Consider the following 15,207-nt stretch of genomic DNA (forward strand, 5'->3'; position numbering starts at 1 on the left):
ATATCTTAATTAGATCTTGACATGTTATAATTTCGAAATTCTGGAGTTACATAACTCAAGTTATAGATTCTCAGAAACCAAAAAGTAAAATTTTATTAAATAATAACCGCGTTTCTTCGAGAAATTTAGTTTGCGAAAAATCCTCAATTTTTTAATCACGAGAAACTATTATTGCCTCGGTATTTACAATAAAAATAAATAAATTTATATAAAGAAAAAAAAATCCAAAACAAAAAAGAGATAAATTTATAAATTGAGATTGGAAATTCTCTTCACATATTAATTCTCCATACGCTAAAAGATAGCGTGCTGAATTATCTCTCATGCTCTGATGCTTCGTTAAAATAGAATGGTTAAAGGGTTATCAATAAAAAAAACGACAAAGTATAAGTCGCATCTCGAAATTGAAACACATTGAAAGATATATTTACATTGATAGATGTGATGTCTGCGCGTTTGTCTTTTTAAGGCAATCTAATGATAAATTGTCCTGCGCTTTAACGACCGCCGCGCGGGAATAACACGCGGGAGAACGCTTAAAAAGGTACAATTAAGCTAAAAGTGTCGCTTCAGAGACACCGTAAACAGACAAGGTCGCGAAATAAACGCGCGTAAAACGCCGCGTGAAAGTGACCGCGTCACCGTGCTAATTATCACGATGAAAGAGAGTGGGCGTGTTATACAGCCGAGTGAAATTACATTCATATGTCGTATTCCCTCATTGTGTTGAAAGTCGAACAAATGTACCGGTTACTTCCGCCGGAGGATGCGTCAGCTTGAAGTTTCCGAATTAATTGACAATTCTCTCTGTCTCTCAAGCGTGTACTTTAATCGAATTGGAATGATGTTTTGATATTGATTTAACCTTTCGTTATACGCACGCAATTACAGTTCAATTTTGTAATGAATGATCCGATATATATTTTAATTTTTAAGATGGTAATAAATATAAAATATGATTCAATTATTGTTTACGCGATTTTTTGTTTTACGTAAACCAAAGAGTAGAATTTAACAGGACATTTCTTTCATGCGCGATAAGCTGATTATATAATTACTTTATTTGTTATCATTTTATAAAGTTGGTATTTTGATACCAAAAATACATATAACAGTTGATTGGGTAAAGTTGAATGTATTAATAGTAAAAAAAAAAGAACAAAACTAAAAACCGATTATTTTAAATGCCTTTTTATGATGTAAAAAAGAATTCTCGCAAGATATTTTCATATTTGTTAACAATAATACAAATAAACTTTAAAATCGGAAATAATACGAGTGTAAGTCAGTAATTGTTCTATTCAGACGAAACAAAGCACACCTAATATCGAAAGGAAAAAACTATACTTTGCTTACGCTAAATTTTTACAAAATATATAATTCAATTGTGTATGGGATCTTGAATAAATGTGTGCTCATTAGAATAAACATTTTTATTCTTCTTCTACATCATCTTTACAAAATAATCCTGTTATGTAAAATAGATACAAATTGATACAATTGTTGATGATAACTTGTAGAAACTAAAACGAGAATCTAATATCAATAATCTAAATAATTTCTATAATAAAAATAAAGATTTCATATTTGTTTTAAACAAAACTCATAGACGATACTAAACGAAATGCAAATATAAAATATTAATTTTCAGTTATTTAGACATCTCGTATATTTATATTATATAATAGAACTGGAAGAATTTAAGAATATTTTATTGCGTGCATATTGTAAAGAAATAAAAAAAATAAGTTTTCACATATTGTGTCGCAGAATCTAATATTTTATGTATGAAAGATACAGAATATTGATTTAAAAAAAAATTCGATAAAAAAAAGATTCAAAAATACTTCTCCAGAGAACCCTTCAGCTTGTGCGGATCCACATTAGGACCATGTCGTTCGACGACCTTGCCCTCTTTATCGACGATAAACTTGGTGAAGTTCCATTTTATGAAGTTGCCAAGCAAGCCGCCCTGCTCTTTTTTCAGATATGCCCACAGAGGATGCGTTTTATCTCCATTCACGTCGATTTTTTCGAACAAATCAAATTTTACCTGTAAGAGATATATGAAACACAAGTATTAGAAGTTTATTTGTTAAAGATAGAGGAGACAGTTTGACGTATTTGCATTATTAATTGTTGTCTGTTGTACTCGGTATAAATTAAGTAAATATATTTATGCGAAAAAATAACTATATTCGAAGAATTACTTTCTGGCGATCGGCGAAACTGCAAATCTCCTCGCTGTTTCCTGGCTCTTGCCCGTTGAACTGATTGCAGGGAAACGCCAGAATTCGTAGGCCTGTCGAATAAAAAAAAAAAAAAAAAAAAAAAAAAAAATGGAATATTTGAAAACGTTATTACATGGAAAACGCAACTTTTGACTTTGGCGGAGATTTACCTTTAGATTCAGCGTACTCGTCGTATAATTCGTTGAGTTCCTTGTAATTCGTAGCGGTAAGGCCGCATTTCGAAGCGACATTTACGATCAGACACACGTGGCCTCGGTAACTGTCGATGGACAGATGTTTTATTACATTCCCTTTGACAACATACACAATATCGACGATACGGTCGGGTTCATGCTTACTTGGACAAAGGAACCTCCTCTCCTCGGATGGAATTGGCCGTGAAATCGTAGATCGATGTGGCCGATTTGTAATCCTTGTTTCCACTCATCGCTGCCGCAACTGCAATCGCGAGATTGAATCTTTGAAACGGTAAAGCATAAACGATACACTTGCCTCTTATCTCTTTCATTTTATTTTCGCAATCCGATATTGTTAATTCGTTTTCTGTGTATCTACGTTAGTCGAAATCTCTCGTGTTTTTTAGAGTAAATTAAAAATAGCGAATTTTCCAAGTTTATGTTTTTGGGGATTACTATATTAATATTATGATATTAAAACGTCACAAATCTTGCGGAAATAAATCAATTCAATTTTGATTAGACTCTGGTCATTGCGTTAAAAGAATATCGCGTGCTTGGTAAAACAGTAATATTTAACATCACACTGTGCTGTATGCATAACAATCGCTTTCGAAACATATTGCAATTATTTATAAACGAATAAAATTACTGATATGATAAAACGATATTCAATAATTATAATGTCTTCTTAATTATATTATTAATTAGAATATTGAAAGCAATAACGATACTTCAAATTTTAGGTACTTTCGAATAATAATTTTATGATTTAATTATAAAATTATTACAAAAGATAATCAGATCAAACGAGGCTCCTAAAAAAATTGGGTCAAATCCATTCCTAAATAATTCACGGAGAATTTTTACGCTCGTTTCGCTCTTTTTATGGAAACGATTACGGATCGTTTCGACTGCGATTGGCATTATTTATAACCGGCAGATTAATATTTATCGCTAGGTGAGAGGAAACAGACACGGGAGGGAGAAGGATTGACGGAGGGAGGGGAGACAATTATCAAATTACGTGCCTGTGAAATTTCGGACTAAGTGGGTAAGTCCGGCGGGTATGAATTTTATAATTCTCATTTCCGGTGTGTGTCCCGTTCCTGAAACTGCCGATATAACATATATAATATTGTAGAATGTGTTCGCGAACTGACTTCGAAAGTAACGTGAACTATTCAAGAGCTCTATATCTCGCGATTACACTTTTTTCTCACGATTATCGACATTCGTGGCGTTTACGAGAACATACGAACTCTAAATATCTATGTATTTATACGATCCCGACACTCGCACAGTCAGCAATAATTTATTGAAAAACGATGGTCAACGAGTTTAGTATTTAAGTAGCATAGACTAGTTTTCGAACGTGTAAAAAAAAACAGTTTTAATCGATTTGTTATGAGTCATTAATAGAAATAATCACGTAAATTTCAGATTAATGAATCGTCATTTATCATCATTTAATTATATCACAATGAAAAATATAAGTGATGGTGCATGGTAAAAAGAAAAAATTGCGAATAATACAAGAAATTCTAGTCTCCTTGCTTTTTAAATATATCCATAAGATTTATAAATCAGGAGAAGATATAAAAGTTTATTACTGATGTTCTTTATTTGACAATCAAGTCAAATGACTCATAATTCAACAATGTAACAGTCCAAGACGAGAATATCTACCAATCGAGGGACGATTTGTTCAACACATAAACACGAATAATAAAACGACTCGACAGTCGCACGAATTGTCAATGAAATACGATGACTATGCAATTTCAATGTGCAAAATAAGATACTAAAGAATAAATTGACGCGACAGAATATCGAATATCGCAGACCCTCGATTTGTCATTCAATCAATTTGCAATGGAAATATTCTGTATGTATATACTTATTATATGTTTTTAAATTTTCAATCTTTTAAAAAATATTATTTTCTTATACATTTAATGTTTTACTATGAAATATATATATATATATATATATATAAAATAATTAAAATGTTTTCTTTTTTTCTAATATAATAAAATATAATAAATATTTTAGAGGAAGAATGTCAACGATATATTTCTATTTTTCAATAAATAAGATGCTCTTTATCGGCGTATAAATTTGATCTCTTTTATCTAGTTTAGAAACTTTTAGAAACTTAGTTTATTCATTCATTATTCATCTATATGCTACGGTATCGAAAGTTCTTAAATTTTTTTCTTTCAAGTTTCTTTTGTAAATTAGTGCACTGTGAAATTTAAATATAATAGTGATAATGGTATTTTTTATGATATTAGAGATTATTCCCTACATATATTTATAGATTTTCTAATCTATTATATTTTTAATCTTTTTTATCATATAATTTTTATTATATTTGTATAATTCAATGTTTTCAATATTTTTAAGGACTAATTTCTCAGGTTTCAATTTTTAATTCGCCTTTAAAATATCATAGAAAAATTATGTATCGAAATTTTCGATCAAAAATTGTAATAATCTGATAGGGAATAGTCTTTGATAAATATATTTGTGGAGGTAAAATTTTATTTTTTATACATTAAGTATGGACCTAAAAATGAAATAACACGTCGGTGTGTCATGTTGCTTTTTCTCTATTATAATTAAAACAAAGAAAAAAATGGTAGATTTTCCTCGTAAAAGGGCTGAACCCTCTGTTTTAATTGCGATACTTTTCCGTCGCATTGTCAAGACAAGAGCTCGAGATTAACCCGGTTATATTCTTCTCAATGAACGACTCGAATATCGTGAGCTTCTCGACGTCAGTGCGGACTGAACTTCTGCAAATCGATAGCCACCTATCGTGCGCCGGTGGTAACCTCATGGAGATTCGCGGTGATCAGCTGATGAGCGTTTTTGCGAGAGAGCTAACTGCGAAGTACATGTATCTCGCCGGCTGCGAGATATTTCCTTCGTCGACATTCTCGAAATACGCAAAATTCAACATCTCAAACGTCATTAAAATCGAACGATCAAGAGACAGAATCGTATTTTGCGTCAAATAATGCGCAGTAAATAACGAGAAGGATCTGCGTGTATCTGCATACCAGCCAATCGGTCAATTGAGAGTAGATTAGTATTCGAGCTTAATAATTCGCGTTGAATGATTGGGTTCTTAATCGTTTTTTAACTTACCGCTGAAAAGTGTGATTACACAAAGCACGTTAATAGAAGCGTTGAAGAAATCACACACCCGAACGCTGCGAGATGTCGTCTGATACTGACAAGTCATTCCAACAATGCGACACGGCCGTTAGCACGCATGCGCAGTAATGCGCTTCTAATACTAATTGTAAGCTTTGGGTCGAAACGTTGGGCAAAAATGATGTAATTTGTAATTATGTTATTACATGATTTTTATATAATTTATTTTTTTTTTTTTTTTTTTTTTTTTTTTTTTTTTTTTATTAAGATTTATTAGGATTTTTATTATTTTTACACACTTTTATTACATGAATTATAAAAAATGTAATTGTATTGTGAGGAGAAGGTTTTATATTTTATATAAATATGCATATATTCAAGTTATCTCGCAATATTAATTTTTACAGTGAATTCTCCGATGAATTTTGAAAAGCAATTTTACCGAAGCAAAATATTGATATTTATAGGAAATTGATTATTTATAGGAAAAATTTCAATTTTTAATATTATCTTTGTTTAACCAAAAGACTCAAATTAAAATTCTTTAATGGAAATTTTAATTGAAAGAATTTTAATTAAGACACGCTGTACATGTATTATAATGACACATATTATCATATATAAATCTAAAATAAATATAAATAGAATAAAAATAAATATAATAAAATTGAATAAATAGAATAAAATAGATATAAATTGCTCATTTCTATTGTAGGAATTTTTTATACATTTTTATAAGAATTAGATAAGCTATTATATATATATATATATATGTATATATAATATAAATATATATATATAAATAATATATATATATATATATATATTATATTATATATATATATATATATATATTATATTATATATATATATATATATAAAATATAATTATTATATATTATGTAATTTTATATTAACTATTATATATATTCATTAAATAATATATGTATATTTATTGATTAATTAAACATGTTTTAATATTCCAAAAATAACAATCTTTGATTTATCCTTGATCTTTTTTTTTCAGTACATTAGTACCGTGGAAGGTATTCAGACACGAATTGAATCAAGTACATCCCATCAGTTCGGGACTCCAAGCGATGGCATTGAAGTCCACGATAGATTTGACATGCAACGATTACATCTCCAACTTTGAATTCGACGTATTCACGAGGTAAATATAAATATTTTACACGCAATTTATTATTGTTGGGGATAGTTTGCACTACCCTTATACGTTGTGACTTTCAAGGTTGTTCCAACCATGGTCGACCCTCCTACGCAACTGGAAGATTCTGGCTGTGACGCATCCTGGTTACGTGGCTTTCCTCACGTACGACGAAGTGAAGGCACGTTTGCAGAAATATTGCATTACCAAGCCCGGGAGTTATGTATTTCGATTAAGTTGCACGAGGCTGGGACAGTGGGCAATCGGTTACGTCACTTCTGATGGTGATATTCTTCAAACTATACCGCATAATAAGAGTCTGTGTCAGGCGTTGTTAGACGGCTACCGGGAAGGCTTGTGAGTATATCTTATGTCAATCAGAAATCAGTAAAGATTTCTCCAAAAGTACAAATAATAATTAAAAGATTCGATTTTCAGCTACTTATACCCGGACGGCCGAAATATAAATCCGGATTTGACATGGGCGGTGCAACCAACGCCGGAGGAGCATATAAAAGTTACTGCGGAACAGTACGAATTGTACTGCGAGATGGGTAGCACATTCCAACTGTGTAAGATCTGCGCCGAGCACGATAAGGATGTAAGGATAGAACCGTGCGGGCATCTTCTTTGCACTCCATGCCTTACAGCTTGGCAGGTAGTAATATAATCTCATCGTGTCGTCATTTTGTAGGCTTAGCGATCATGACAATGTATGTGTCTGTAATAACTTGATTTCGTTAACGTGAGATTAGTTTTTTTTTTCATTTTTATTTATGATTGTTTTAAATCTCACGATAGGATTTACATTAAGCTCAAATTTTCTTCAATTTATGTAACATGAAGGAAAAATTAAATCTTCCGCTTGTTAAACAATTATTTTGCTATTACAGGATATAGACTTTTTGATAAAACATGAAAAACCTGGAATTTGCAAGTAATGTTTTTTATATCTGGAGAAATTAAGGAATTTTCATTGGGACTCGAGGAATTTAAAAAAATTCTTTTTTTCATAATTTTGCTCTTATATTGTAAATTGTAAATATATATCTCTATTAATACATACATTCCAATATCTTAACAAAATATTAAATGCAGTATATATTCTTTATTTTAATTTTTAATGATAAAAAATGAAAATGTTATAGAAATTATAAATTTATCTTAACGAAAGCTATTCAGTTTTTTTCAGTACAAATGTAGCACTTGAAACATAAGTGGTTTTGTGTTTTTTCTTCCTATGAGTGAAAAGCATTAGAAAACGCGTGCAATAAAAAAAATTTATTTTAGAAAATTGTATTAAAAAAATTTGATAAATATTTTCTTTATCTGGAATTTTGAACAAAAATATTTGGAAAATCAGGATATTTTTTTACAAGATTTGAATAGACATTCTGTATTTATTTATATTCAATATTCTCTCATATGAGAATATATAATAAAAGAAATAAGAGAGAGAGAGAGAGAGCGAGATAGATGGATAGACATGCATTAACAGTTAATGAACATTTAATTGGCTGCTTGCAGGATTCTGAGGGACAGGGTTGTCCGTTTTGCCGAGCTGAGATTAAGGGCACCGAGCAGATCGTCGTAGATCCGTTCGACCCGCGAAGAACGCATCGACCTGGAGCACACTCGGCGTCCGCCAGTAATGCATCGACTCCCACGCGGGATCTCGACCCCGACACCGAGGTATCCGACTAGGAATAGCATCTACCTTCATTATTAAATGTGTTCTATGTATAACATCGCTCTCATTCTCGAGAATGCCTCATACATTTCACACGAGAACTCGCGATCGTATACACGTGCCACGTGTCATTTTCGTAGAATTTATCGTCATGATTGTACATTGTACATCTTGTGGCAGGTACGCAATAGTAGTTTCAGACATTTATATGATACCGGAGAAGTTACTTACGTTGATCTATTCCGAGATCGAAAGGGACCAAATTGCGCAGGAATTACACGGTGTCTACAGTATAGTGTTTCTATAGAGTTTGTTGTCTTCATTTTTTTTTCTTTTTTACGTGTTCGCAAGATATACGGATAGCGATTGCTCGATCGATCAGCCTTATCTATCGCGCATTCTCGCAACTAACACTCGTTTTCAGATTCGTTTTGTACGCCGCATAATTTACAAATTTCATCAATTACGCGGGGCCTCGCGCTCAGGTAAGACACGCTTTTCTCACACCCTCATTGGAAGCTACGAGGCGGCTCTATTGTACGCTGGCCCATTATACCGCTGTACATCATTACAACTTTTACGCATACGCAGCCATAGCTTCCGAGCAATTATATACAATATCTGATATAGAGATATTTGATAAGGCATTATCGTATCGAGAGATTTAGACCGTGTTTCTATAACGTTTTAATGTAAATTTACGGAGAAATGTATTAGGCATAATATATGGGTTCGCATCCAGCCACAAAGCGGGTTCATTACATTCACTTACTGACGCCGCAAAAATCTTTTTTGGCTCACGAGATTCATAATGCATGTGCATATGCGTTTAAAAGCGCTCTTTTTTTCAAGTATGTGCATACGAAAGAATGTTGGTGCCTGAGAATATTTGTACATATTATTTGTGCATACGATTGTATGTGATTCTTAGACGATGATATGAAATAGCGTGTGGCTTATAATTAAATTTATATATATATATATATATATATATATATATATATATATATATATATATATATATAAAGCACAGAGAGAAAGAGGATGGAGAATCCTACGATTTCGAGCAAAAAAATTTTTTAATATGTTGCATCATTGAAATAGTGCATTTGTAATTTTCGATATAGTACGAGACAGATGAGCATAATTTGAGATTTTCCATAAATTAAGAACGATTAAATGTCACGAAATTATCTTCTGCAACTTACATACAAATTTTAGATATTATGCGCGTAATTTATTATATTATCGTCAACTGTCGACGATTCAATTGCATTTGAATTGCACATTGAATCGTTCACATTATTTCTCTCATGATTGTGCAATGATTAGTGAAATTTTTGAACATTTGCTATCACACTTCTCCAAGTATTGTGATAAGGAATAATTGTTTGATTGAAAGGAAAAGGAGAGTACGCATAAATGTTCCGTATTATTAAGATCCTAAATGTAGCTTTTAAGCGTTCACGATAAGAAAGAGGAATATATGCGATGAGATGAAGTAAAGTAACATCAACGACGAACTTTCGAGGAAGGAGCCATCGTTCACACCATCATTATGTATTACTCGCGTTCAAATGTATTGTGTACCTGCTGGCGGTAGGCACGAATGTAACGTCACGTTAAAAAACGTCACCATTAATACACGGAGACCGTCGTTTCCAGCGTTAATTATTTTCTTACATTAAAATATTAATTTATTATTTATTCCGTATACGTACTTTTTTGTATCGAAAAAAGATAAAAGTCCAGAGGATTTCCTGTGCTATCGCGTCCGATGCTGTGGTTCATTATAACGTACGTTTAACGCAAGAAACTAAACTAAAGGCACCTTTTCGTACGCGTTGTATATTGCATGCAACTAAAAAAATTTATGTATGCAATCTCGATTAAAAAAAAAAAGAAAAAAAAAATAAAAAAAACTTAGCACGATTCGATGTCGGTCGGATTGTCAATTTGATCCTCCGTAAATTTTACGTGAAGGATTTTTCCTTACTTTATTACGGATCGTTATTCAATTCAATTTAGTGTAATTCGCGTTTAGTTAATTAATTAGCGATTTGACGAAGAGGCGCTCTTTCTCTCTCTCTCTCTCTCTCTTTCTCTCTCTCTTTCTCTCTCTCTTTCTCTCTCTTTCACACTGATTGCGTAGCTCCGGACCAATTTTTCGTAATAAACGTAACTCTAGCGTCTACGACCGTCGAGAGTAGTAATCTGCTATTCATTGTAAAATACTAGGGACTTGAGAATAATTTTTTTTACAAATAAAAATGGTATTATCATTATTACACGTTCGAGTTACTTTTGTGCACATTGTGTGTATTTGCATACGCACGATATCCCTCTCGTTGGCTCTCCTCCGGAGTAGCAAACTCCCGGGGAGTTGTCTCTCGAAACGAGAATCTTTATTATTATTATTAATATTAATTATTATTATTATTATTATTATTATTATTATTATTATTATTATTATTATTATTATAATCGTTCGCATGATCGTTTTAGTTTTATTTCATAACGTTATCTCTCTCCGCACATACTGGGGTCACATTGCTCTCTACCCGCTGCATGATCCAAAAAACTAATCGGTAATATAAATGTCCTGTCCGGGAAGAGGGGGTAGCATCGCACATGCAAATCGCAGGTAAGTGGCAACAACATGCATTATGACCATCTGTTTTTACGCTTTTGCGCTTTGTAATTACGCTCATTATATTTATTCTAATCACGTGGCGATAATTAATAATGTCACGTTCAATTCACGAAAGGATGAAAGAAGATCAACCGGCACACCCTTTGACAATTTCCACTTTTTTAAAGTGCGACGTGTATTTCTCTCTCTCTCTCTCTCTCTCTCTCTCTCTCTCTCTCTCTCTCTCTCTCTTTCTCTTTTTCTCTCTCTTTGCAGAGATTTTTCCATCTCGGATGACGATGATGACACGCCGTACAAACGATATCTCTTGTCACTAAAATATGAAATACGATTCTGATTTATTTCAATCATACCTGCCATTCCGTTAATTACACACTGATAAAAAATAACTTTTTTCCATACACGAGAAAAATTTCGATTTTTAAATTTCCCTATCGCGTCATAATTTTGAGAAACTTGCGATTAAATTCTCTCTGATAAATCATATTTAATCATCATGAATATTTTATCTCAATCGTAATCTACGCAAATTTTTTTTGAGACAGTAAAAACAATTTAACCGCAAAAAATAACTTTGTAAAGAATATTCGTCTTTTTTTTTTATTGGAAACATAAAATAAAGATAGTTATTACTTTTTGTGAAATTTGTGTGATCGCGATTATTACGCTTTCCTTATATATTGTGAATTTTTATTTAGAATAAAATATGTTTAACACACACATATTGCTAAAAAAAACTTTATGTATAGTACTATAAAATAAATGATCTGAGAGGTAGAGATAACATCATTACGATAAAAAAAAAAGATTTTAAAAGCACCCAGTGCTTATGAAAATAATTATAAATCCCAGTCTGCGTGTCCCCTCTGATTGATTTCATTCATTATTTTAAAGCCTCTCTGTTTTTTTTCCTTCGACATGAAATTAATTCCATGCGTAATTTTATTCTGTCTTATACAAAACTGCGTAATTTTTTGATTATTTTTTGTGTCGATATTGAAAAGATCTAAATTTCTTTACCTTGAACAATACTAATTAGTTTGCATAAAAAAAAAAATATATATATATGCAATTATCTCAATTCATTCTTATTCATTATCGTATAACGAATTTAGATTCCATTTACGATAGAAGTACATAATTAGGGTCGTCGATTTACATGATTCGGCCTTTGCGCAAAAAAAAAAAAAAAAATAAAAAAAAAAAAAAAAAAAAAAAAGTAAGTATTTTCTCGTTGCACGACGGAATTCAGCGTTAACCCGTTCTTTTCCCATCGCCGATGTTTTAGGACATAATGGAGCTGTGCAACGGCAACTGCGGTCTCATCATATGCGACGACTCGGACGAGGAGGACGATTCCAGTCCCACGAATTCGCCGGTGCCGCCGCGAAGAATCGTCCCGAGTCCGCCGTTACCGCCTAGAAGACCTTCGCCGTCGCCTACGCCGAACAATCATCTCAGGAACGGTCGTCATTTGACGGTGCCGAAAGAAAATGCCCCGCCGCCGCCGTCGGCGGTCACGGTCATATTAAACTACACCGACAACACTCAACAAAATAACAAAGGTATGTAGAAGAACAGAGTCTCGAGAATTGTTTTCAATTTGCATAAGTATATCGTGTAATGGATCATACAAGAAACGAATTAATTATTCTATAAAAAAAATGTACAAATCAATCCGTGGTTTTTATCGCGTTTTATTGCGATGATTCAATGTTTTGATTGAAGCATATTTTTTACGAACGTAAAAAATTTTATTAAAGGATAGCTTCAATTTATAATTATATTATCATTGTTATTTATAATTTATTACATTATAATGTATTATTGTAATATATTGTCTCTATTTATAAAATTATATTTTATTTATAATTATAAGAATTTAAGATTTTTATAATATACAGATTACATATTTTTTTATAATATACATATATTATAATATAGAAAAAAGTTATAAATAGCACTTATTACATATTGTTTTATGAAGGGAGCGTCTCATTTAATTTACTGGAGTAAATGTAATAAATCGTAATGACTTTGCATACGCAGAGATAAGCGTATGTGTTCCGATGTCCAGGTTCCAAAATTTTCACAGTGCTTGCAGTGAACACGGAGGCGAGGTACGACATGCTGCATCGCGCCTCTTCGCCGTCGCCGGTGCCGCCTATCCCGCCGATACCGCCGTCGACGGCGGTGACGAGGACCCATGGGGCACGTCGTCCTCACGGAAATCACGCGAGCACACCGCAGCGGCAACCGCAGCCGCCGCCGACGTTGCCGGAGAAGGCTTGTCGCGTCAGCGCGACCGGTTCGACGACGACGACCACGACGACGAGTCAAGGGCCCAGTAGTAATCCAGTACCACCGGTGCCGCCGCCCTTATCGGCGCCACGACCGCCAAAGACCGCCGCTGGCAAGGAGGCGGTTGGTATCCGTCAGGATCATCACTACGAGAACACATTTGTCATCTGCGGTCCGAGTCACCAGGTAGTTAAGAACCTGACGGCGAGCAGGGCCGCCGGTCTAAGGGCCTTGATGATGGCGAGGGACGACCCGGGAGGCGGCGGGGGTGGTTGTGGTCCAATGATCAAGTCTCCGGAATCGGCGGCGTACGAGAACGTCAACGTCGAACACATCACGAGACTGACGGCGCTCGGTTTCGCGCAGGACGCCGTGATCAGGGCGCTCGGCATCACCAGGAATGATCTTGAGATGGCATGCGACATATTACACGAGTTTGCCACAAAGTCTTCCTGACCAGGTACAGATCGATATATAATATCTCGAATTTGCTGGAAAATACAAAGCGCTTAGAATGACATATATGTATTTACATATTTACATGATTAAAATTGCTTTAAAAAATTGAATTTAATATTCGAATTAAAATTTAAAAAATTTACTCAGCAGAAAATATCGAATAATAATTAGTCAAAGATATGAAACGTAAAAATAAATAGTTTTGTCATATAATTTCCTTCAAGTTGAAGAGTACACTTTAAAGAAGTACCTTCGGTTATCTCAACTCGCAATCATATGCTGAATAAGCACAGTAAGTGCTTCATTCATTAGAACTCGTGTTATCTCGGTTACAATGACTGTAACTTGAGTCATCCTTGGCGCTTGTCATGCACAAAGCATTTCAATTGTTTAAGTAATGTTATAACATTAAGACAATCTTCATCATTGTATTTACACACATGATTAATCTAATCGCAGGATCGGACACCGAGGTCTCATGACCGGCCTTACCCGCCAGACGATACTTTTGACAGGGAGCACGCGCAGACTCGTACAAGTCCCACCTCTGATGTGGATACTTCATCAAGCGTTCTCGCTACGTCGATTACGAGGACTCGACGATACGCTGTCGTTTTACACTTTAAAACAAATGACAGAAACACATGCACAAACGGAGCACGTTGAGAAGTGGAACCCCCTTTTGCAAAAATACAAACGGACGAGGCTCCAAATGTCATCGAGATGCAAAAACCGTCGTTCGCGCGACAGATGTAAATATAGGCGACGACCGACCAAAAGGCGATTTGCGGCTGCCGAAGTATTTCCTTCACGAAATAGCCATATTTAGCGAGTGCAGTAATGCTAGTGTGTCCTTACATATTTTCCTAATCTAGTACCTCTCACTGGCGTAGTCACTATATTTCGTTCCTCGATATTACTTAAGGATAAGGATTAACTGTACATTAATTCGCAAAGAGAACTCGCTTCTAACATAACGTACATCGGGAAGCGCTCCTCGAAGAAGGTCTCCTCTCGGTCGTTCGTTTTCCACATTTTGTAATATATAAGCGTATCTCACGAAAGGATAAACAACGAACACGCAGGTCTGATATCGTGTCATTCCGACGTGTTTAGAAATTACACACCACTTACGAAGGCAATACGATCCGTTTCACCTATCCGTTTAAGATACATATATTCTATGGAGCATCGATTCGCTAGACACTCCTTGCTCACGAGTATATACATGTATGACGATAGTACTGACCGAAAGTACGTTTAGAAAAATGCCTGGCATCTAATTTTGTAATCCCTACTCTATGCATATACATATAACGTTCTCATCCAACTCTAGAGATAGT

General features: G+C 33.9%; 2 protein-coding genes across 6 annotated transcripts in view; one reads left to right on the forward strand and one right to left on the reverse strand.

The window, feature by feature from the left end:
• Cbl (E3 ubiquitin-protein ligase CBL) overlaps positions 1-15,203 on the forward strand; it is a 30,836-nt gene extending 15,633 nt beyond the window's left edge. Inside the window, exons 2-8 of one of the 4 annotated variants that reach the window (XM_072896008.1) lie at positions 6,621-6,767; positions 6,846-7,118; positions 7,200-7,419; positions 8,289-8,453; positions 12,393-12,669; positions 13,200-13,865; positions 14,324-15,203. In XM_072896008.1, the coding sequence (XP_072752109.1) occupies positions 6,621-6,767; positions 6,846-7,118; positions 7,200-7,419; positions 8,289-8,453; positions 12,393-12,669; positions 13,200-13,861 (1,744 nt within the window). In that variant the 3' untranslated portion in view covers positions 13,862-13,865; positions 14,324-15,203. Of the gene's footprint in view, positions 1-6,620; positions 6,768-6,845; positions 7,119-7,199; positions 7,420-8,288; positions 8,454-10,956; positions 12,142-12,392; positions 12,670-13,199; positions 13,866-14,323 lie in introns of those variants that run through there. The other 3 variants (XM_072896009.1, XR_012047072.1, XM_072896011.1) reach the window with 3 other exon arrangements.
• On the reverse strand, positions 1,770-5,696 carry LOC140667594 (glutathione peroxidase-like 1). 2 transcript variants are annotated; one of them, XM_072895682.1, is made up of 6 exons: positions 5,585-5,690; positions 3,460-3,543; positions 2,591-2,690; positions 2,402-2,511; positions 2,211-2,302; positions 1,770-2,053 (listed from the first exon to the last, which is right to left on the reverse strand). In XM_072895682.1, exons 1-6 carry the CDS (start codon positions 5,679-5,681, stop codon positions 1,838-1,840), a joined length of 699 nt encoding a protein of 232 aa, XP_072751783.1. In that variant the 5' UTR covers positions 5,682-5,690; the 3' UTR covers positions 1,770-1,837. The 2 variants fall into 2 exon arrangements, with proteins under 2 accessions (XP_072751783.1, XP_072751784.1); XM_072895683.1 differs by lacking the exon at positions 3,460-3,543 and having other exon boundaries at positions 5,585-5,696.
• Positions 15,204-15,207: the final 4 nt, after the last annotated feature.

The sequence above is a fragment of the Anoplolepis gracilipes genome, chromosome 7 (genome assembly GCF_047496725.1).
Source record: "Anoplolepis gracilipes chromosome 7, ASM4749672v1, whole genome shotgun sequence".
Lineage (NCBI taxonomy): Eukaryota > Metazoa > Arthropoda > Insecta > Hymenoptera > Formicidae > Anoplolepis > Anoplolepis gracilipes.

Bases quoted from the DNA above. Each gene is read 5' to 3' on its own strand.
- LOC140667594 (XM_072895682.1), bottom strand. From the start codon at position 5,681: ATGACTTGTCAGTATCAGACGACATCTCGCAGCGTTCGGGTGTGTGAT. The intron at 3,544-5,584 runs GTAAGTTAAAAA...TTATATCGGCAG, and splicing joins TGTAATCACACTTTTCAGCG to TTTCAGGAACGGGACACACA. The intron at 2,303-2,401 runs GTAAATCTCCGC...TTTATTCGACAG, and splicing joins CGAGTACGCTGAATCTAAAG to GCCTACGAATTCTGGCGTTT.